This window comes from Mytilus edulis, chromosome 10, assembly GCF_963676685.1.
Source record: "Mytilus edulis chromosome 10, xbMytEdul2.2, whole genome shotgun sequence".
NCBI lineage: Eukaryota > Metazoa > Mollusca > Bivalvia > Mytilida > Mytilidae > Mytilus > Mytilus edulis.
The window spans coordinates 66397311-66422784 of record NC_092353.1 but is presented as its reverse complement, the minus strand read 5'-3'; the positions used below and the strand labels follow the sequence as shown (position 1 = coordinate 66422784).

At 31.4% G+C, this 25474-nt stretch overlaps 1 protein-coding gene across 1 annotated transcript; it reads right to left on the bottom strand.

Annotated features, from left to right (window-relative positions):
- Window positions 1–945: 945 nt before the first annotated feature.
- LOC139492273 (cleavage stimulation factor subunit 2-like) lies at window positions 946–25009 on the bottom strand. Its single transcript, XM_071280490.1, has 11 exons — window positions 24895–25009; window positions 19809–19887; window positions 15100–15304; window positions 9904–10011; window positions 9094–9213; window positions 8017–8091; window positions 6690–6753; window positions 5984–6193; window positions 3549–3706; window positions 2750–2821; window positions 946–1121 (listed from the first exon to the last, which is right to left on the bottom strand). The coding sequence occupies exons 1-11, from the start codon at window positions 24977–24979 to the stop codon at window positions 1011–1013; spliced, it is 1287 nt and encodes a 428-aa protein (XP_071136591.1). The 5' UTR covers window positions 24980–25009; the 3' UTR covers window positions 946–1010.
- Between the last annotated feature and the right edge of the window lie 465 nt (window positions 25010–25474).

Genomic DNA, 25474 nt, shown 5'->3' with positions numbered 1-25474 from the left:
TGAATGGTGAAAGTGAAAATCGTCAATATCAAATTTGACCTCCATTTTGTCATCAGTATCAACATCTTAAAATTTGAAAAGCTTAGATTGAATGGTTCATGAGTAAATGCAACAACGTGAATGGAAACGCCATTTCACAATCTTTCAAGAACCATAACTCCTGAACGGTAAAAGTCAAAATCGTCATTATTGAACTTGACCTCTAATTTGCCATCAGTAACAACATATAAAAATTTCAAAAGCTTTGGTTGAATGGTTCATGAGAAAATGCACGGACACGACTGGAAACACCATTTTTCAATCTTTCAAGAACCATAACTCCTGAACGGTAAAAGTCAAAATCGTCATTATTGAACTTGACCTCTATTTTGTCATCAGTAACAACATATTAAAATTTGGGAAGCTTTGGTAAAACAGTTCATGCGTAAATGCACGAACACGACTGGAAACACCATTTTTCAATCTTTCAAGAACCATAACTCCTGAACGGTAAAAGTCAAAATCGCCATTATTGGACTTGATCTCCATTTTGTCATCAGTAACAACATATTAAAATTTGGAAAGCTTAGGAAGAACAGTTCATGCGTAAATGCAGGGACACGACTGGAAACTCCATTTTTCAATCTTTCAAGAACCATAACTCCTGAACGGTAAAAGTCAAAATCGCCATTATTGAACTTGACCTTCATTTAGTTGTCAGTAACAACATATTAAAATTTTAAAAGCTTTGGTTGAACGGTTCATGAGTTAATGCACGGACAACATTTGATTCCCGCCCGCCCGCCCGCCCGACCGACCGCCCGCCCGACCGCCGTACATCCCCAAATCAATAACCGACATTTTTGTCACAAAAATCCGGTTAAAAATGACTTTGAAATAATTTTAACAACCATATTCAGTGATTTTAATCAGAAAACACATACGTACATGAAAAAATAAAATAAATTGTCTATTCAGTGATTTTAATGAGAAAACACATATGTACATGAAAAAATAAAATAAATTGTCTATTAACTTTTCGAGATCTGTTCCTTTAATATCCGTATACTCTGTTGTTGGTCTGAGGGTAACATGGCAATTTGTTGGTCTGTAAGCTGTAACACTTGCATTATTAAGGCAGCCTACAAAAGAATTTCAGAATATAGTTTGAACCTTTCTACTTGTCTACAGAATGATATAAATGTTCACATTAAAATAAAACTCCATAAAGGAATAAACAAAATTAAATGCATGTGAAATAACACAAAAATACATGCATTAATTGCAGAACATAAAATTATACTATACAATTATAGCCTTTGTATGAGGTCGATACAAGGATATATTGACTGAGGACGAAGTCCAAGGTCAAAGTATGTCCAAGGTCCATATATCCTGTATTGACCTCATACATAGGCTATAACTGTTATATTATTAATTTTCGACTATATTTGTATCAAAATTGTCATTTCAGTGATTTTGTTGGAATTATATATAGCTTTCATATGGTCTCCTAGACAATATTAACAACATATTTGTTGTAATTTCATTTACTTTTTAACCGGATTTTTGTGACAAAAATGTCGGTTATTGATTTGGGGATGTACGGCGAAGGTCAAGTTCAATAATGGCGATTTTGACTTTTACCGTTCAGGAGTTATGGTTCTTGAAAGATTGAAAAATGCAGTTGTCCGTGCATTTACGCATGAACTGTTCTACCAAAGCTTCCCAAATTTTAATATGTTGTTACTAATGAAAGAATGGAGGTCAAGTTCAATAATGACGAATTTGACTTTTATCGTTCAGGAGTTATGGTTCTTGAAAGATTGAAAAATGGAGTTTTCAGTCGTGTCCGTGCATTTATGCATGGACTGTTCTTCCAAAGCTTCCGAAATTTTAATATGCTGTTACTGATGACAAAATGGAGGTCAAGTTCAATAATGACGATTTTGACTTTTACCGTTCAGGAGTTATGGTTCTTGAAAGATTGAAAAATGGTTTTTCCCGTCGTGTCCGTGCATTTTCTCATGAACCATTCAACCAAAGCTTTTGAAATTTTAATATGTTGTTACTGATGACAAAATAGAGGTCAAGTTCAATAATGACGATTTTGACTTTTACCGTTCAGGAGTTATGGTTCTTGAAAGATCGTAAAATGGCGTTTCCATTCAGGTTGTTGCATTTACTCATGAACCATTCAATTTAAGCTTTTCAAATTTTAATATGTTGATACTGATGACAAAATGGAGGTCAAATTTGATATTGACGATTTTCACTTTCACCATTCATCAGTAATGGTTCTTGTGATATTGCCAGGACACAAAGTAATGTTAATAAATCCGGTTTGCTGTCGTTGTGACAGCCTCTTGTTTGTTTTTGTTTTATGTATTTGAAGATTTTTTTTCTTTAAATAATAGATCATATATCTCTATTTTTTTATAAAACTTTTAACAATATCAAGAAATTCATTGCATGATGTCATAAAGTATATAGGTTTTTAAATATTCTAAAAATAACCGTGCAATGGTTTTTGCCGTGCAATATGCTTTTTGCTATCCACCATTTTCTATCTACCTTCGAAAATATATTTTAACATGTGACTATCCCTTAACGAATCAAATTAGTTAAAATTAGAATTAATAATATAAGGTAATACAAAGGAAAAATTATTGTTTCAATATCTTAATACTTGATACATGAATAATGGTCTACAAATTAAGTCACAAGAATTATTTCACAATATGTATTCTACATGAAGAAATAAACGAACCTTTTCTTGGTCTTGTGCTGATATCTGTCCACCAGAACCAAAGTTTGAAGGTAATTGTAATCCACCAGAACCCTGATAACACAATAAAATATTGTTAGAGGTTTTAAACAATGAAATCAATTTTTATGATTTTTTTTTTATTTGAGGTAGATAGGCATTGGAATATTTATGCAACATTCACTTTTTTTTTAGCATGAGAGATAAATGTATATATACATTCTAACAAAAAAAGAAAATGTCATATATTTGTACTTAATTGATGTGCATCACATTTCCATGTTTAGTGAACTGTGAAATCTGGATCAAAAACACTGAATCAGTTCACTTTAATTGTTACCCCTTTTTACTTCTTTTATGATTCAATGCTTTCAAATTTAATTAAGTTTCTTGAGAATGTTTGTTTTAAATAATTTTTTCTTCATTTGATGACCTTGGTGTTAAAAATTCTTGACCAACCAAAACCAATAGGAAAGTTGAATTATAAATTATTGTTTATGATGGTGCATTTCTTTAGTTGTCCTCTTATTCCTGTTTTGGAGAGATTTGGTAAACTTAGATCTTAGCAAACTTTAGGCATCTACAATTTGTCCACATGATGCGAAATGAGTCAAATTTTGTTAAGACCCCAAATTACACATGTAAAGTTTGGAAACTATGAGAAAAGGTTCTATGAAGTCCTGCAAATTATTTGCCTCTTAAATTTCACTTACTGACAGCTGCTTACTGACTTATATCCCCTTTTTAAAGCAGGGTAGCAGGGTGTAATAATAAAAAAAAATCCCTTTTAAATATTACTTACAAGCAGACTACTTAAAGCACCTGCTGAAGCCAGTGAAGGAGCAGCTGGACGTTGTGGCATCATTCCTCTGGGAGGTTGTGGCATCATTCTAGGATCCCTCATGTCTGCTCCAGGACCTTCTGGTCTCAAAGGTCTAGGCATATTTCCCATCGGACCTCCTACAATAGTGATATTAGTACTGCATTAAAAATTTCACAAATTACTTCTTAAAGGGAGTATGATTCAAGTGATCAGGAGAAAAACAACAGGTGATAAATCACAAAAAAAGATAATCAAGAATTATTCCGTTACACTACCAGCAATGACCTCGGAGAATTAGGCAATTGGAAAAACAGGACAAATAGCTAATGTTTGAAGACCCCCTTGTCTGTTACATTTCTTCTCTAAGAAGTCTGCATTTGTAAGAATACTGATTTCTTTAAACTAGCATCTCTAAACCAGTGAGTCAAATGTTTATTTCGATATTTCAAATCTGTGAATTATTCATAAAATAATTAGATTTTTTTCCCACTGTCACACTATATCATAATATGCAAGTGACATCCTGTTTGCGACTGTCCCAAGTGCCTGTAATCCTGTTGTTGTCAGTTGTTGAATATCATACTTGTTTTATGTTCATTGTTGGCTGTTAGTTTTCTCATTTGAATTGTTACATTTTGTTAATACCTAGTTAGAGCTATCTATGCAGTATGGGTATTGCTCATCATTGAAAACTGAACTGTGGCCTATAGTTGCTAATATCTAACTATTCTATTCTCTGGAAGACAGTTGCATCATTGGCAGTCTCCTAATTATGGCCCAGCAATAAAGTTGTCGGTGCCATATAGTTTTACCCTTGTCCATCATTCCGTCATTCCGCAACAAACCATTATACAGACTTTTTTTCTAAATGCTTTCAGATATTAGGATGATTTTTGGCATGTGAGTTACCCATGATGAGTTACAGATCAAGTTCAAGTTTTTTTCCGCACAACTAATTTTTTCTGTAATTTAGGGCTTTGGACTTTGATAAATTTTTGAAAATCACAGTTATACGGACTTTTTTTCTAAATGCTTTCAGATATCGGGCTGATTTTTGGTATGTGAGCTAACCATGATGAGTTACAGATCAAGTTTAAGTTTTGTTTCGCCTTGCTAATTTTTGCAAAAATTAAGTGTTTACAACTTTGAAAATCACAGTTAAACAGACTTTTTTCAATACCCATCCAGATTTTGAGCTGACTTTTGTTATATGAGACTACCATCATGTTTGTGTCCACATGTGTTATTGAAATTGCAGATTTTTCAACTTTTTAGGACAGGGCCATTCGTGTCGCTTTGACACATCTAGTTTTTCATATAAGTTAACAACTTTAACCCTAGTACTGCCAGCTATAAATAGATTATCAGTTCACTGCAGTGCCATGATGCTAATTAGCTTCTGCATCTCACTGTGCCGAGTTGTTTTCCAGAAATTTATCAGTTTTACACCATGTTAATTTTCTTTAATTTCTGAACATTTTAGAAAATAACATTGAATGTATTTGTTTTGCAGAATTGAATGCAGAATTTCATAGTGTAAAATAAGTGACAGTGGATTATGAAATTATTTAGTTAAATCAAATTAAAGTAGAAAAATTATGTTTTTATTTATTTGATCATTAAACATATTTGTTTATCTTTATATTTAATTAGCACTTAAAAGTCAAATAGCTGTTTCAATATTATATTTTCATTATTTCGTGAAACACGACTTCATGTCAACTTTGAATATGAACCACGAGTGTGGTTTCAATGTTATTGTCCTTTCTGACCAAATCCTATCATCACTGGATTTTGTTCAACGGCAGAGTTTTAACTTCTTTACAGCATCAAAAGCGAGACCACGTGTATCCAGGTTTCCACGTGTTAAACATCGCTATTTTTTCATCATTTTCTAGATCATCCTCATCAAAACATAAAAGTCCTTTATTACAATCATCATTTAGAATTATTTCTTCAACAAAATCACAATTTTCAGGGTCTACTTGCTATAAAAACACATCTCCATCCGCTACTTCTTTGACGACTTCCATTGTTTCAAACTCGAATGAAAACAAACTATGGGGTCAATTTTGTCATCAAAATAATTTTAGAATGGAATGCTGGAAGCAACCAATGAAAACATCTTTATACGGGGAAATCCTTCTTCTGATGTAATATTGACTAAAAATAAGAATAGCTGCGTGATTTGATTGGCTAGAACTCGAAACCTTTACCTTGTATAGAAAGTCAATATAGCGATGACCGGTAATGAGTGAACTACCGGAAGTTATCAATATATCGACTGGCAGTATACTAAAGTTATACAGGTCGTCACTTTATCGGCGTCCTGCAGTACTAGGGTTAATGTGCCCACTGTTTGACATATGTTTTGAACAATGTGTGTTCATGGACCAATAGTATTTTATATTTACCCATCATTGCTCTCATAGGTCCACCTAAATCTGGAGTTGGTTGAAGCCCAGGGATACCTGGCATACCGGGCATGCCTGGTAGCCCTGGTAGCCCTGGTAGACCTGGTATACCCATTCTTGATCCTAATCCTCCCATGGTTGGTTGCATCGGTTGGGACATACTCATAGCTGCAGCCATACTTTGAGGAATAGAAGTCTGTGGTCTGATTCCTATAACAAAATAAGTTTCTGCATTAACAAATAACATACATAATTATGCAAATAGTCAATCAAATTTTCACAAGAAAGCAATATACATTGATCATACCATTTTCCACAAATTGTAGAGATAATCTACAGCTAGCTCAGACATACTTTAAGTACGGTCATTATTTTGCACAACTAGTTCATCCCTATAAAGCTAACCAATTTATGTTCTTTCATCAAGAATTGTTAATTAAACTTGGCAGAAATATTGCACTAAAAACAGTTTTTCATATCCTATTAAAGAATTCTTTTTAATACAGAATGAAGTTTGTCAATTATTTTTTTAATGCCAACTGAGCAATTTGTTTCATTATTCCTATTATATAAGGGTATATTATTCATACCTGCCAACTGACCAATTTGTTTCATTATTCCTATTATATAAGGGTATATTATTCATACCTGCCAACTGACCAATTTGTTTCATTATTCCTATTATACAAGGGTATATTATACATACCTGCCAACTGACCCATTTGGTTCATCATTCCTGCTACTCCAGCTGCTGTACTCATAGTTCCTGGCTAAAATACAAACCAACAAAATTTAGTGAGTTTTACATAACAACTATCCAAGTTTATTGGTAAATAAATGAAATTAAATTCAACTTCTAACAATTCCTACATCTCCTTAGATGATGTCAAACAAAAAAACACAAGTAAAAACCCCCTAATAACTATTTTTAGAAAGTCGTTTCTAATTGATTGAATAACTGATTGGTGTTTTAAGCCACTTTCAGCACTACTGAGTTAATAATTAGCAGTCAATTTTTATTGGTGGATGAATCTTGAGTGCCCGGAGAGACCTTCATTTTGAAAACTGACAATCATAGTCAATTTAGATTGGAGTCAAACACACATATAGAATTTAAACCCACAACCTTAATGTTGACAGGTAAGTAACACAGTAGTTTGACTGCTTAGACCACTCGACCAACAAGGAATCGTTTCTAATGCCAAACAGAGTAAAAGGGAGAGTAGGCTCAAGACCACAATTAATGACCCCGCTTTTCGTTGTTCACGAATATAGTTCTCTTTAAATATAGTGTATTTTTTCTTTATTTTTTTCTTTCCCTTCATCATTCATTTCTTAGCTTTTCTGGGGTGGAAATGAAAGAAGAGAGCTGAAATAAACCTTTGGATGTTGTATTTTAACTGATTTTGATAAGGAAAGAGTGGTTAGGCCAGGTGCAAAAAGGTAATATTAACACTTTTCGTAACATCTCTTGACTTTCCTAAGGAGTATGGATGTGTATTTGCCAAATTTGTATGATGTTAACATGCAATTTATATATCTTTGGACTTGTACTGTACATTACACAAACAAAAAATTAGACAAAAAGAATAGGTAAAAATTTTCAATGCCACAAAACGTTATAAAGAAATAATAGAGGAATCAATTGTGGTCTCTGGCCAGTAAAAAAAATAAAATAGATCATTAACACTTACTGTATAATCTCTATATTTCTAACAAAATGAGCTTTTGTCATCATTCATTTTATTTTTGAATTAAAAAAGCTTCAATAAGTGAAGTTGTTTTGGTGTTACTCTAAGAGGTAAAAAAATGTATACAATTTTAAATTGAAAATTCTGTCTAAATCTTTTTAATTTGTAAAATGATATGTAAATAAAATGATGTTACATGGTATATTTAACCCATAATAACTCATCATGTGACAACTTCTGACTTACCTGAGTGGCCAAAGTTGTTGCCATGTGACAACCTTACCTCTGACTTACCTGAGTGGCCAAAGCTGTTGCCATGTGACAACCTAACTTCTGACTTACCTGAGTGGCCGATGCTGTTGAAGCAGCTGCTGATGATGCTGGTGGAATCTGAGTTTGGTCTCTGTGTAACATTGCCTATAATATAATCACTGATAATCAGTTTGACTTACATTCTGTAGCATACTTTATTTAAATGACCTCAAAAGACCAGATAATGAAAAATATTGAATGGAATACTGAATTATTTCACATGTTCTGCTTATCTTTGAAGATATCATGATAACAATTACTGCTAGTTAAGGTACATTGTAGCTTAGGTGTCTCCCTCCATTTTGGATTTTGAAATAGCAGAGAACAATCCGTTCAGATCTTTAACTAAATGTGCAACATTTTAAAGAAGTATGTAATTCATTTGCAAGACTTTACATGTTAATACAGAAAATGATGGGGTTTTTTTCATATTTACAGCTGTATTTTACAAATAACAGATTATTTTTGTTTTACTTATTTTTTTTTAACTTTGTCACATGAGGGGAGATAACTCAGATTAAGTCACATTTAAAGTAGAATGTGTTGTGAATTTACCTACTTCATATTAATGTAGCAAGAAATGAGTCAAGTGACCCTATTTTTTCTTTTTCTTTTTTCAGAAACTATTTTATTAGAGTTATATATCTTCTCATATTTTATCTTAAAATTCAATGATGTATTTTTCTGGATATTATCTTCTGATCATAAACAAGCTTCTGTCCAAGTTTGGTACAATTCCACAATTTTTTTTATCACACAAAATTGGGTTTTCATAATCATAATCTATACAAAATCTGACATTTTTACACAACCTGTTGTGTGAAAAAATCACAGTGACTCATTCTTTTATAATTATATTAATAAACCAATTTTTCAAGACGTTTCAGCCATTGGCCTTCTTTAGTTCTTTATTTTTCCTCTCAACTACATGGCTGCATTCTTATATCTCAATCTTATAAAAGCATGATATAAACTACATTTTGACAAATTATTAAAAAATTCTATGGATTTTGACATGTTAAATTTAGAACCTTCAAATATATTTTTTCATAATGGTCAAAAATTTTCCGAGCCATTTCTATGAAAAGAATAAAGTAATTTAATTACCATGGCTACTTGTGGATCTACAATTTTCATGACTATTTGGGCCTGTAACAAAGCATAAGCTAGCTGAGGATTCTGAAGTAACATATTTCTGGCTTCTGTTGGATTATTTTGGATACACATCTATAAACATACAAATATAATACTTATCTATATAAAACATACAATTCTAATACTGTAAATTCACAAATTATTGCGAGGTTTTTATTATTGCGATATATGCGACAGAGTAGTAAACGCAATAATTCAAACTTGCATTTTGAAATCTTTTATATTAATTAAACAGGATTTCTCTCAAAATTGTAAAAATTAAAATCACATTTAAATATAAAATGACAAATCACAATAATAAATGCACGCAATAATTTCTGAATTTACAGTACTTAATGAGTATTCAACATGGATACACATCTATAAACATACAATTCTATTATTTAATGAGCAATCATTCAACATGGAATGAAGTATCAAACCTTTTGAACATGTTTTCAATTAGTTAGTCCATCAAAATGTATTAATTTCTACTTGCGAATCAGATATACAGACAGACACTTTTAATATAAATTGTTCTTACCATGCAGTCAGATTTATTTAATGTTAATTTTTCTTATCCTGCATTATCTCTATTTTTTTAATGAGCTTTTGCTCTGGATTAGCCAATACTGTGATTGTTGCTAAGCTATTTTTAGCAAAAGGATCTCTTGGACTCTAACAGTAACATGTATGTAAAAAAATAATCTGCAATGTTCAAACATTTTTAAAAGAAAAGAAATTGTGAGTTCCAAAAATGACATAAAATACTGTATATCCTACTTTCATCTGTTTCATAAGTTCAAACATCTGTTCTGGAGGTAGACTAGCAACAGCCTTTGATATGGCCTCAGGGGCTTTCTCCGCTTCAACTGGTTCACCATAAGGACTCTGAAAAAAATATTTTTTTCATTTTGTAAAACATTTATACATGTTAATTACTAAAATAGTTTGAGTCAATAAACCACAACAGGGAACTGTGTCAAATCATTTAATGAAAAAATTAATACAAATATCTTTTTCAACTGACCTATTTAAAATCACAAACTTTAACAAATTGTTAAATCCACTTATAACAGAAACAGTATGCTGAGGTCTTGGCCCAACAACCTCCTCAACACAATAAGAGTGTACATGCTGTAATGTTTTGCCTACTTTACTTACCATTAATTTTATGTTGAAAGTCTTAAAGATAAAGGTTTAACTACAAGTATGACATAAACCTTTAACATTTTTAACAATCTATGACAATGAGGTCAAGGTAAGATAAATCGTCAGACAGACATATATATGTTACAGTGAATTTGTATAACCAGGGATTATGTAGAATCCCTAAAATTTTCAGGGATTATGTATAATCACTGGGTAGTTTAGGGATTATATATAATCACTAAAACTTTTAGGGATTATGTATAATCACTAGAAAAAACGTCAGGGATTATACAGAATAACTGAAATGATACTAAAATATATAAAAAATTGAAATATCTTAAAAGTTTACCTTAATATATCATAATAATAACCTTAATATTGTAAAACGTTAGGCATAATTCTTTAATATGAAAGACACAAAAATATTGAAATGTTATACACAAAATAATTAAATGATAAGCACAATATAATTAAATGATAAGCAAAACATACATAAAATATTTGATGTTTTGTTATTAATACTGACTTTATCAGTAATAATATCAAGCGAATCCTTTTTGATATTGACTGTATTAGTATTAATAATACCAAGCGAGCCCACACGGGCGGGTTGATGAAGTTAGTATGAAAATATTAAATTGCATAATGATTATTCTTTTTATCGTATTGTTTTAGTAATGTCAGTAATTGTTTTTAGGTTGAGAATATGAAATAAAATGAAATTGTCATTAAAACTATTTTTATGCGTACAGTCGTTTTGATAAATGTTAATGTTATGTATATTATTTTAATATGAAACATTTTATTTACAAACTAAATTTGGATGGCATCGACTATTACACATTTACCCTGATTTTCTACTGGCATATCTATCAAATTCACATTTTTTTTTTACCACAATATCAAAATTAAAAAAAAAAACCTTGTCCTCCACATCAAATCAGATTGTACGGCACGTCTCAGAGAAATAGAGTTTTCAGCACAAACATCTGAAGGTACAAATTGTACCAATGAAGGGAAATCATCAACCTCAAACTGATTTCTTGTATCAAAGATCCGAGCAGGTTTCCATGCTATATAGCAAGGCGATATTCTTCTTCATTCTTTTCGTGAATATTGACCATTAGTTTTTTGGGATCTCCCTTTCCAGGAACCAATGATTTGTATAGTAAAACTATACAAATCCTTGCTGGAACCACTAGTGTAATTGGTTTTAGATATCATCTTTGAAGCTTTTAATTATTGATAATCCCTGAAATTTTATTAGGGAATTTGTAGAATAATCATATAAATTATCAGTGATTATGTAAAATCACTGGTCATTTTCAGGGAATCTATATAATCACTAATGATTTTAGTGATTCTACATAATCCCTGAAAAATCAGGGATTCTACATAATCCCTGATTATACAAATTCACTGTAACATATATACACTTTACAATTTTTTTATACACCAAATACAGCCGACATATTGAAAAACAGACCAAAACATGAAAACTTAACATCGAACAATGTACCAAGAAATTGAGGTCAAGGTCACATCATACCTACCAGAAATGGACACCTTACAATTATTCTATACACCAAATACATGTATAGCAGACAAATGTTATTAGTATTAGAAAAACAGACAAAAACACAAAAACTATAACACTGACTAATGAACCATAAAAATGAGCCCAAGGTTGGATGAAACCTGACAGATTGACATGTACCCATTAAAATCATTCATTACACCTCATATAGTATTAGAGAAACAGACCTAATCATGTTACTTTAGTTTTGACCACTGATCCATGAAATGAGGTCCGGTAAAGTGAACCCTGTCTGACGGACATGAAGACCTTGAAGATTCCCATATATATCTTTTTATCCTATTACTCATAATAAGTGAGAAATTCACATGACAATAAAACTGTAGTTTCTGATCAAGCTGTTGTTGAACCATGAAAATGAGATCAAGTACGTTGAACCATGAAAATGAGGTCAAGTATGTTAAAGGGGCACTAGCTGTCAAATTCATTGTAACCGATTTGACTCAAATTCTCATATTTGGTTTATAACAATGTAAAACATTTATCCAAACTATCAAAAGTCTAAAATAAACAGTTTACAGAGCATGGGGTAGATAATATATAGGTTCGTTTCGTGTGTATTTTAGTCCAGACGCCATCTAATTAACTATCGATTTGACCTCAGATGACCATATAAGCGATGTAAACAAAAATAAAGATACGAATAGATTAAACCAACACGTGCAATTGCATTTTTATAGGTCTGTTTGATTTTATTTTATAGATTAAAAATAGATGTTTCTCATTATTTTTAACCATATAAGAATGATTTTATGTGCATCGAATTAGTAATCAAATGATTTACCGTAGTTTTACTTTCATTGTTGACATTCTTTTTCTTTAAATAACCAGTACACGTACAATGCATGCGTTGTCAATCTCTAGCTAGGGGTTAACTTGAAGTTCACATGAATACCGGTTAGAATGATGATGACGTTTTCACTTGCAAGTGAATCAGTCAAAAATTATGTTTAATCGCTTATTTCAACAAAATTAAAGGTAATTGATTGCTAAAAGCAAATTATTATTTCATTATTCCAATTTGATTAATGATTGATCTAAAAAAAATCATACTTTATTTTTATATATATATCGTAGCTAGTGCCCCTTTAAACCATGAAAACGAGGTCAAGTACAATGAACATATGAAAGACAAACACTTTGAAACATAAGGTATCTGCATACAAGTTATGATCAGGATTTAAGCTAGGATTTTGAGGGCTTAAGTCACTTTTGACGCTATTAAATTTAACCTGTTTTTGTGTAACAGCAAGGAACCAAGGATGTGTATTACTAGCTTCATCTTTGACTTTGTCAGATTTTGAAGGCCTTAATAGGCATGATTGGCAGTTATTGTATAATTTGACTGTATTGGCTCTTATTATGAAAGATTCTGACTTGGAAGTATGATAGGACCAGGAAATTTAGTTCACAATTTCTCTTCAGTTAGTTCCAGGGGACATTCCTGATCAACAAAAGTTGGATTCCATCTTTTTTAAACAAGGAATCACAGCAGAAATTAACTTGTTAGATTATCTCATTGCATAATCATAATCCTTATAAAATATCTAAATCGATATTTGGATATCATTTCTATTAAGTTGGAATTGTATAAAATCCTTTTTGAAACGATTATAATGAATGTAAGGAGTAGTATACAAATCACTATCAAGAATAGTCAATAGATCATCTACTTTTTGTTTTAAAATGAAATGAAAACGGGATTGGAAGTGACACGTGCATAATACATATATTCAAAACGAGTCCAGATTCATCAGGAAATTATCATTTTTCGATTTAAATTCCTTTAGTCAGTCAGGGGTACTACTTATACAAGTTATTTTTATTTACTTGAAGAAGTAAAAAAGATATACACATATAAGTAAATAAATAATGTTTAAATAATCTTCCCTTAATTTTCTCAAAAATTTACTTGTATAAGTAAATTTTCTTACAATCCCACTAAAGTCACCAAGTTTTGAGATGTAAGTTCATGTCTTGAATGATTTTTCCCAGGTTTGCTCATTTTTTTTTATTAGAGTTCAATGTTTCATCTCATTAATTCAACAAAGAAACTGATTGCACAAAAATTACTCCTTAGGGGCATGTACATGAGCAGTGTTCTAAAGATAACAGACAAATGGGATTTTCATTGTCTATGAAATTACACTTAAATGATTGATGAAGACATTTGCAAAGGGCAGATAATTGAAAATTCCATTAGAGCAAAGAAATCATAAAAAATCAATAAAAGAAGATAGGATGACTTTTTTTACTTCTACAAGTGTATAAGTATCCTACAGATTTACTTATATAAGTATATTAATATTACTTCTTCAAGTAATTAAAAATAACTTGTAAAAGTAGTACCCCTGACTGTTAGTAAGGTATATATATATTTGTCTCTCTCGTTTAATTGATACTTAATAATTTCGTATTTTACGTTTTTGGTGTCTATAAATAGTTATAGGAATACTTTCATGCATGCGTAGCACACAGTACAGGAAGCACCTGTTTGACTCGTGAAAACATTTCTGAACGTTTTGAATAAAGTTCTATATTTTAAATGGAAATTGTCGAAAGTTTTTGATGAAAATATATATCAAATATGACGTAAATGCTTTTGAATGACTAATCTACGACAAACAAACTTGAAAATGTGATCCCTTGAGAAATATTGAAATTCAAATGCTAACTGTCTGGGGGAAAACAATTTTGATTAAATGACAAAACTATACTCCTGGATGATGAAATGCAGACTGACTGAATTTTCTGGGGAAAATAATTATGATGGTCAATAATAAGGTTCACTAATAATTAACAGATTAGTGACCCATCGGATGGCCATAAGCAAATTAGTTGTAATCACAACTTGTAACACCGGTACCTGTTCAGGCTGTTGCAAATGTTTATAAATACCTGGGGGTCATAAACTTGTTAAAAATATAAAGACAGGTAAATTTATAGTATTTGAAAATATTTTTAAACTTTCAAAATTTTTAAGTGACGAAATTGATTTGAAATACTTTTGGCAATGTGAAAACCGTTTCATAAATTACGAAAGTGACAAGCGCTAGCAAAATCACTGGTTATGATTAATTAAGGTTTTTAACCTTCTAAAATATAAAGCTTGATACAAAGCTGGATAAAAATATATACCACTTTTGTTGCAGTCTAGACAAAAAAAATTGACAGCAAAACATTGACCAACAAATGCCATTTTCTTCTCAATGTTAAGACATCATACAAACCTCCATGACAGGTCCGCCTATAGCATGTTGCATCCCTTTCATCTCATCTCTGTTTTGTTCCCCTGCAGCTACCCCCACCCTCAGTGGACGTCCATTAAAATCATAGTTGTTCAGATTTCTCATGGAACTTTGAGCTGTCTCAATGTCTTGATATTCACAGAACCCATATCCTTTAGGCTTGCCAGTCTCTCTATCATACACCAACCTGAAGTAAAAATTTACATTTCTTATATGAAAAAAATAATGTGATTTATTTCACATACAAATATGATGAATATATATTTATCATGTTGATAAGGATTTGCAAGAAAAAGGCATCAATCAGCACCAAAACTTTTTCTAATAAGAACAACAAACTTTATTCAATCTGACAATAGGAAGACATAGACAACCGTACTGTTGACAAATAAATCTAATTTGGGGGATCAATTATTATGAAGTCTAACAGTGAACAAGAAATATACTATATTTGAATTTGTTACAAATAAAAAAAAATTGTTTGCAAGTTGCTATAATTTCACCAAGATTTGAAAACACAAAAAAAACACATTTTACTTCGATCATCACTTTTAAATTGAGTACAAAGATTACTCATCAAAAATTTACTGAATGGTGCACTTTATATAATGAAGAAATAATTGCAGGATTAATGTATTCTAATAATAATTTACTGTACAGAATCAAAATTGCTTTAAAACTAAACCAGATGCTCCGCAGGGCGTAGCTTTATACGACCGCAGAGGTTGAACCCTGAACGGTTTGGGCAAGTATGGACACAACATTCAAGCTGGATTCAGCTCTAAATTTGGATTGTGATTAAATAGTTGACACAGCATAGGTTTCTGACACAGAATGAATGTGTTCTAATGAACTTTAAATTTTTGTTTTCTCTGAGAGCAATTCACTATGCTGTTGAATATTAATCCTCTCAAAAAAATGTTTGAAGAAATTTTCTTTTTATTTATGAAATTTCAAATGAGAAAAATTGAACGCAATTTTTTTAATCACATCCCCCTTTCCCTTATTCCAAAACTAATCTCAATTAAAATTTCTAATGGAGTTTGCAACAATAACTACTCATTTAAATACATCATAAAATATTAAGATGTAAAATAACTGCTTGTTATCACTGAATGGTAAAGATTATTTTAATTTATCAGTTGGTAGTAAAAAGTGAATATACATTGTATATTGTATATAACAAAGATTTAAGTTGATTCTGGACAAAGAAAGACAACTCCAATTGAAAAAATTCTTGCTATTGCACAATATTGTGAAATTAGATATTTCTTGCTTACTATTCTGGACAAAGAAAGATAACTCTAATTAAAAAAAAAAATTTGCTATTTCACAATATTGTGCAATTAAATATTTCTTGCCATTGCGCAATACTGTGCAATTGAAAAGACTTGTTATTGCACAATACTTAATACAATAATTTTAGGTCCTGATTCGGACCAACTGGAAAACTGGGCCCATGATCAAAAATCTAAGTACATGTTTGGATTCAGCATATCAAAGAACCACAAGATTTCAATTTTTGTTAAAATCAAACTAAGTTTAATTTTGGACCCTTTGGACTTTAATGTAGACCAATTTGAAAACAGGACCAACAAGAATGTGTCCTCAGTACACGAATGCCCCACTCGCACTATTATTTTCTATGTTCAGTGGACCTTGAAATTGGGGTAAAATCTCTAATTTGGCATTAAAATTAGAAAGATCATATCATAGGGAACATGTGTACCAAGTTTGAAGTTGATTGGACTTCAACTTCATCAAAAACTACCTCGACCAAAAACTTTAACCTGAAGCGGGACAGACGGACGGACGGACGGACGAACGGACGCACAGACCAGAAAACATAATGCCCCTCTACTATCGTAGGTGGGGCATAACTAGAGGCTCTAAAGAGCCTGTGTCGCTCACCTTGGTCTATGTGAATATTAAACAAAGGAAGCAGATTGAAAATTGACTACAAAGTTCAATAACTCCTACAGGGGTCAATTGACCATTTCGTTCATGTTGACTTATTTGTAGATCTTACTTTGCTGAAAATTATTGCTGTTTATAGTTTACCTATATCTATAATAATATTCAATATAATAACCAAAAACAGCAAAATGTCCTTAAAATTACCAATTCAGGGGCCGCAACCCAAAAACAGGTTGTCCAATTCATCTGAAAATTTCAGGGCAGATAGATCTTGACCTGATTAACAATTTTACTTCATGTCAGATTTTCTCTAAATTATTTGGTTTTTGAGTTATAAGCCAAAAACTGCATTTTACCCCTATGTTCTATTTTTAGCAGTGGCGGCCATCTTGGTTTGATGGCCAGGTCACCGGACACATTTTTTAAACAAGAAACCCCAAAGATGATTGTGGCCAAGTTTGGATCAATTTGGCACAGCAGTTTCAGAGAAGAAGATTTTAGTAAAAGATATATAAAATTTACGAAAAATGGTTAAAAATTGACTTTAAAGGGCAATAACTCCTAAAGAGGTCAACTGACCATTTTGGTCATGTTGACTTATTTGTAACTCTGACCTTGCTGAACATTATTGCTGTTTACAGTTTACCTATATCTATAATAATATTCAATATAATAACCAAAAACAGCAAAATTTCCTTAAAATTAACAATTCAGGGGCCGCAACCCAAAAACAGGTTGTCCAATTCATCTGAAAATTTCAGGGCAGATAGATCTTTGCCTAATTAACAATTTTATCCAATGTCAGATTAGCTCTAAATGCTTTGGTTTTTGAGTTATAAGCCAAAAACTGCATTTTACCCCTATGTTCTATTTATAGCCATGGCGGTCATCTTGGTTAGTTGGCGGGGTCACCGGACACAATTTTTAAACTAGATACCCCAATGATGATTGTGGCCAAGTTTCAAATAATTTGGTCCAGCAGTTTCAGAGGAGAAGATTTTTCTAAAAGATTACTAAGATTTACGAAAAATGGTTAAAAATTGACTATAAAGGGCAATAACTCCTAAAGTGGTCAACTGATCATTTTGGTCATGTTGACTTATTTGTAGATCTTTCTTTGCTGAACATTATTGCTTTTTACAGTTTATCTCTATCTAAAATAATATTCAAGATAATAACCAAAAACAACAAAATTTCCTTAAAATTACCAATTCAGGGGCAGCAACCTAACAACGGAATGTCAGATTCATCTGAAAATTTCAGAGCAGATAGATCTTAACCTGATTAACAATATTACCCTTTGTCAGATTTGCCCTAAATGCTTTGGTTTTTGAGTTATAAGCCAAAAACTGCATTTTACCCCTATGTTCTATTTATAGCCATGGCGGCCATCTTGGTTAGTTGGCGGGGTCACCGGACACAATTTTTAAACTAGATACCCCAATGATGATTGTGGCCAAGTTTGGTTAAATTTGGCCTAGTAGTTTCAGAGGAGAAGATTTTTGTAAAAGTTAACGCAGGACGACGACGGACGACGACGACGGACGACGACGGACGCCGGACGCCAAGTGATGAGAAAAGCTCACTTGGCCCTTCGGGCCAGGTGAGCTAAAAATGAAGAATCTACATACACAGTTAGATTTGGCATATCAAAGAACCCCATTTATTCAATTTTTGATGAAATCAAACAAAGTTTAATTTTGGACCCCGATTTAGACCAACTTGAAAACTGGGCCAATAATCAAGAATCTAAGTACATTTTTAGATTCAGCATATCAAAGAACCTAACCGATTCATTTTTTGTCAAAATCAAACTAAGTTTAATTTTGGACCCTTTGGACCTTAATGTAGACCAATTTGAAAACGGGACCAAAAGTTAAGAATCTACATACACAGTTAGATTCAGCATATCAAAGAACCCCAATTATTCAATTTTGATGAAATCAAACAAAGTTTAATTTTGGACCCTTTGGGCCCCTTATTCCTAAACTGTTGGGACCAAAACTCCCAAAATCGATACCAACCTTCCTTTCATGGTCATAAACCTTGTGTTTAAATTTCATAGATTTCTATTTACTTATACTAATGTTATGGTGCAAAAACCAAGAAAAATGCTTATTTGGATCCCTTTTTGGCCCCTTATTCCTAAACTCTTGGGACCTAAACTCCCAAAATCAATACCAACCTTCCTTTTGTGGTCATAAACATTGTGTTTAAATTTCATTGATTTCTATTTACTTAAACTAAAGTTATTGTGCGAAAACCAAGAATAATGCTTATTTGGGCCCTTTTTTGGCCCCTAATTCCTAAACTGTTGAAACCAAAACTCCCAAAATCAATCCCAACCTTTCTTTTGTGGTCATTAACCTTGTGTCAAAATTTCATAGATTTCTATTAACTTAAACTAAAGTTATAGTGCGAAAACCAAGAAAATGCTTATTTGGGCCCTTTTTGGCCCTGTAATTCCTAAAATGTTGGGACCAAAACTCCCAAAATCAATACCAACCTTCCTTTTGTGGTCATAAACCTTGTGTTAAAATTTCATAGATTTCTATTCACTTTTACTAAAGTTAGAGTGCGAAAACTAAAAGTATTCGGACGACGACGACGACGACGACGACGACGACGCCAACGTGATAGCAATATACGACGAAAAATTTTTCAAATTTTGCGGTCGTATAAAAACTTGCTAGGTTAGTATAAAGTTTGTGTTTACCTCACCAATGTAGATAATTTGAAATTCTCAATTTTATAATTATTTATCATATTCTTACCTAAAACTAACAACAGGTCCAGCTTGAGCAAATATTTCTTTCAACTTTTCTTCTGTAGCTTCATACGGAATGTTCCCGACTGAAATTATGAACAATAATGTTGAGTTAAATCTAAATTTTTGAAGCTAAAATACATACATGTATAATTTAAAACTTCCTGTTTTGTAAAACTGAAAAAAAAAGGTAATTTATTAAACTGACAGACATGCACGAATAGTCACATCAACTTATGTGTACGTTTTACTTTGCTAAACATTTTTGTGTTTCACAGTTTCTCTTGATCTACCAAAGTTTCTCAAAAAAAATTAAATAAAAATTGGTGAAAATTAGGGCAATTATTCCTTCAATAGATAATTAATAATTTCAGTCATGTTGTCTTATTTGTATGGATTACTTTGCAGACATATCTATCAGCTTTTTGCATAGTAAGGGTTAAGTGCTATAAGGCTTAAAATATATTATTCCATATTGATTGTGTTTCGCCATTTTCCATTCTGTTTTGCCATATTTCATTTCGATCTATTTCTTTTCAATTCGGTTTCTTACTTTATCAGTACCACTGATCTAACATTAACAGTTGGTTGTCTATTTTGTTAGATATTTTGAAAGAAAATATTTAAATGACTTTCCAATTTTTCAAGTATTACAAAAAACAGATCTATTAGACCTTTCTTGAGCTGATAACAGAGGTGGTATTCACTGAGTGTTTTTTGCATGGGGGCTGCTAGTCCAAAGTATAATGACCTCTTGCAAGGCTATTTTTTTACCCTGTGAGTTGTAGACCTAGGAAGGTGTCACAGAAAAAAATAAAATACTTAAATAGCCTAGCAAAAAGTCATATAAGTTAGTAGTCCAAATAATTATGACGTCTTGGAAGGCTATTTTAAACTTTTGCTTTGACGTCGATGTCAAAAAAAATAAATTGGGACAATTTCATTGTACTAATGAACTCAAAATCGTAATTTTTTTTGTTACTATTTTTGAATCCCGCATTTGCGTAGAAATCTACTTCCTTTTTCCAGTCTTGTTGTCTTGAGACTTTGCATAAAATATATAGTAATCAGTCTAGTAAAATATAGGAAGGAACACAATACCAATTTCATTTTTAATGATTCTTTGATATGATAAAACGTTACCCAATGAAAAAAATATTTTAACATATATATATTTGGAAGTTAAAATACATGGTTGAAATAAAAAAAAAAAACAAGAATGTGTCCTCAGTACACGAATGCCCCACTCGCACTATCATTTTCTATGTTCAGTGGACCGTGAAATTGGGGTAAAATCTCTAATTTGGCATTAAAATTAGAAAGATCATATCAAGTCGATTGGACTTCAACTTCATCAAAAACTACCTCGACCATAAACTTTAACCTGAAGCGGGACAGACGGACGAACGAACGGACGGACGAACGGACGGATAAAAAAAGGTATACAGACTTTGTCCCCTTTCACTGGTAATGCCTGCCTCATATTAAATAAGGTGCCTATAAGTATCATCATGTGATGGGTTTTCGTACTAATAAAATTTTTAACTGCTAAAGGATTTCACTGTTGAGTTTTTATCGACTTGTGAACTCAGTGAGGCATGTTTTTGGCTTTAAATTAAAATGGCTAATCTGGTCAGTTTTATTAAATTTGTTCTAGCGTCTTTTAAAGCGACTTTGAATATGTTTTAAATTTGTCAAGTTGTAGTGTTGTTGTTGTTTCAAATATAGAAAATGAAAAAACCTGCCACAATATACACGTGTGCAATCAAAACCAATCGCGCCCATTCACGTTCGCATCCTATGCGTTCGTCCCCCAAAGTCTGTTTGCACCCTACACCACGTTTTTGCCCAAATTTTATTTATACTATCATTTACTATGAAATACAAATCGTACATAATGTCATTGTATCTTCATATCTTTTTTTGGCAGAAAAAATGATAATGATCGAGTCAAAGTTTTATTGGTTTTGTGTTTAATAATTTGTAAACGAGTATTGGAAAGTGTGTTGCAATAAATATTTGGCTTTCATATTGTCATATTGTCATACTTGTCTAAACACACATGAGATCTGTCAAGTATTTGCCACTGTACAATTGCTTAGTAACTAACGTCACTAACGTTACCTAACCACAAGAAACACGATATTAAGATCAAAGGAGACAGCTGTTAAAAACAATTATATTTTATGATTTTTTTTAATTTAAAATCTTCAAAGATTTAGTCATACCAAGCTAAATATATGCAGTTATTTACATCAAAGCAAGTTAAAAGACTTACAATCATAATTTTTAATCACTAAAAAATAACACCAAATTAGGCAGTAATCATATGGGTCATTCTCAGTTATTCAGCATTTTTTTATATACCTTGGTGAAAAATATAAATGTTGGCTTTTGGTCCATTTTTTGGTCTCAAATTGAGACTAAAACATTGATCTTTATGGTTCTAATAATAAAAAGATAGTTCAGTATGTGGAAATATATTTTAATTGAATTTTTTTAACAGTACCCTCTGTGTTTTGGATGTTATATATTTTTCATTGACAGTATCATATATGCATTAAATGTACAATTTCAATAGAATAATTCATATATTTTAGATAAAGAAGTTAATATCTTTAAAATTAAAATCATTTATCAACTGATATTACAATAGAAAGGGAGTAATTATGTATAATTTGTTGTTGTGGATGTGACTCAAAATTAATACATTAAAAGTTTAGTTCAACAGTTTGTGTGTCAATTATTTTTAAAGGAGAATTTATAAGATTTTGTTGTGGTTATTCATTAAACAGATACATTGGACTTTTCAAATAAATACTCATTATTGCATATATTTTTTTACGGAATTATTATGGATGTCATGGATGTTACATTTTGACAATTGACAAAATGGAATTTGTATAACATCCAAAACATAAAAAATATCCTGAGTTTGTGCATCAAACAGTAATGTCCAAAACATGTCACAGAATTATAAGTATATTTCAGAGCAACAGTTAAACCATACACATGTTAAACTAATTTTAGTTTATATAATATAATAGTACCATGTTTATATTCCCTCAATTAAAATTTAATGGGGTTAGTTTGTTCTTTCTGTTTTGGATGTTACTTGTTCAAGTAAAATTTAGGTCACAATAACATCCAAAACAAGTGTTTGTGCATCAAACAGTAATGTCCAAAACATGTCACAGAATTAGAAGTATATTCCAGAGCAATGGTTAAACCATACACATGTTAAACTAATTTTAGTTTATTGTAAAATAATAGTACCTTGTTTATATTCCCTCAATTATAATTTAATGGGGTTAGTTTGTACTCCCTGTTTTGGATGTTACTTGTTCGAGTAAAACAGTAATGTCCAAAACATTGATCATTGATTTGAACATTGTATAATAAAACAGATAATAACTTTGGATATTGTTTTATTTTTCATCATCCAGTGCTACGATATTTAAATAGTGCAGATACATATTTTAATATATAACTTATTTTTAACTAAAATCGTACGGACATTACGCAACCACATGCTTATCACGTCAAAATATAACATCCACAAAAAGGTTTACAGGTCAAAATGTCACCGTCCATATGCATCTGTGTTGTTTATCGTCAAATTGGCAATTTCCGTCATATTATATTTACCTATATATTGAACCACGTAAATAACTGATCACGCAATGAAAACTTACCATTTAGTTGCGTATTTGTTACAATATCAATGAATTTAAATTAAGTTTTGGATGTTACAATTTGCTTTCGCCTGACCGAACTTAACTTAACTCGCATTTTCGAAAGTCCCACGGCTGCTTTGTGTACACAAAGATCGATGACATCTTTTTGGACGAGTCCAAACTTTCATTTAGGGGGGTTGGATATCGGACGATTGTAATATTGGAAGTAAACGAGGATTCGTTTTGGATGTTAATTATTGACCGATATTACCACGTCTGTAAAAGATTGACGATTTCTTTTTATTATGAAGCCCTGCATGTCATATCATTTTACAAAATACATCTAAAGAACAACAAAACCCCTGTTTACTTTGCGAATAGTGTTGTCCACATTCTGTTCTGTGTAAATATTTATCGCAAAATTAGCTAAGGTTTGACCGATGCAGTAACATCCATACACTAATTTTTATTACTAAAATATATATATTAATAATGCCCTGTTTATTATATTTTATACATGAACAAGTAAATCTGAGTATATAGTTTTTATTATTCCTTAACTTGCCCTGGTTGTGCATACAAAAATGACATAAAAATATGATTAAATATGACCATGGAAAAATGTCCCAAAATGGACGCCATCAAAACACCCTTTTTTTATTTTAAAACTCTTGTAAATTTCTTTCTTCTCCACTTATCATCCTTAAATTATCTTTAATATCTATTCAACATTAGTAGAAAAGAATAACACATCAGATTTGCCAATATCTCCTTTATTTTCTTCACAAATTATCATCAAAGTCCAATGGTACTGAATTGCTGATTAACTGAGAATGATGTACATAATTAACATTTTATAGTTTAAAATCCATCAAATTAAAAAAAAAAAAAAATGTGATAATTCCTCCAATTTTATTCAAGAAAATAAAATTATTTGGTGAATATACATATAAAAAATATCTAATTATTCAATGAAATTCTAATACAAATTTGGCGCGAACGTGTAGGGTGCGAAAGGACTTCAGGGGCGAACATGTGAGGAGAAACGTGTAGGGTCAAAAAGTATATTGGGTGCGAAAAGACCTGATACCGATGAAATATGGATGATACGAAAACATATGACTAGACGATATAACTTGTATAAATGTAATTGGAAGGGGGCCACCATCTTCAAAGTTATTATATATTTTACTGGAAAAGGCACAGGCATTTGTAACTGTCAACGGGGGATTTACTTTCCACACTCTGCGAAAAATTATACAAGTGTGAAAAAAAAACATTGACATAAACAAGTCCTGTGCCGTGGGAAAAGGGGAGACAATCGAACATAATCGATAGATCGTCTATCTCGTTGGTGATCAGCTGCTTACATGGATATAATCTAAAAAGAATGACTTCACAAATTTAATGTTTTACCAAATACAGATCTATTTGATCTTTCTTGAGCAGTTAAAGGAGATGGCAGTATTAACCCATTATTTTGTTGCATGGGGGCCGCCATTTTCAAATTTATTCTTTAAATCGAGGTTTTAAATCATATCTTTGAAAGATAGAAAATACATATCTGATCAATTAGTTTCTTCTTTATAAATGAATATAATGAGAGTTTTATATTGCAAAACCTTGAGTTTAATTTCATATACACAAATATATTTGATTTTTTGTTTCAGAGACTTTAAATCATTACTGCGTTTTTTTATACGAAAAGATGGCCAAGGATTCAAGCGTTTGATTGTCTCAGGTTGAACAAATGTTGTAAATTTTGACCTCCAGTGCTCTCTTTAAAAATTTCATAAGATGGCAAGCTTATCATGGTCAAAATATTTCATGAGGTGAAAAAAAGTTCCATACCATAATAATTATGTAAAATGAAAAAAATAATAAAGTCACTTTGAGTCAAATGTTTGAGCCGAAGCGTTCTCAGACTACCAAAAGTGCTAATTATTACAACAACATTCAAGTTTCATCAAATCTGCCAAACATTGGAAATTATTCC

Bases quoted from the DNA above. Each gene is read 5' to 3' on its own strand.
- LOC139492273 (XM_071280490.1), bottom strand. From the start codon at position 24,979: ATGGCGGCCCCCATGCAACAAAATAATGGGTTAATACTGCCATCTCCT. The intron at 19,888-24,894 runs GTAAAACATTAA...TCATAATTTCAG, and splicing joins ATCAAATAGATCTGTATTTG to TCGGGAACATTCCGTATGAA. The intron at 10,012-15,099 runs GTTTGTATGATG...TATTTTTTTCAG, and splicing joins TAGGCGGACCTGTCATGGAG to AGTCCTTATGGTGAACCAGT.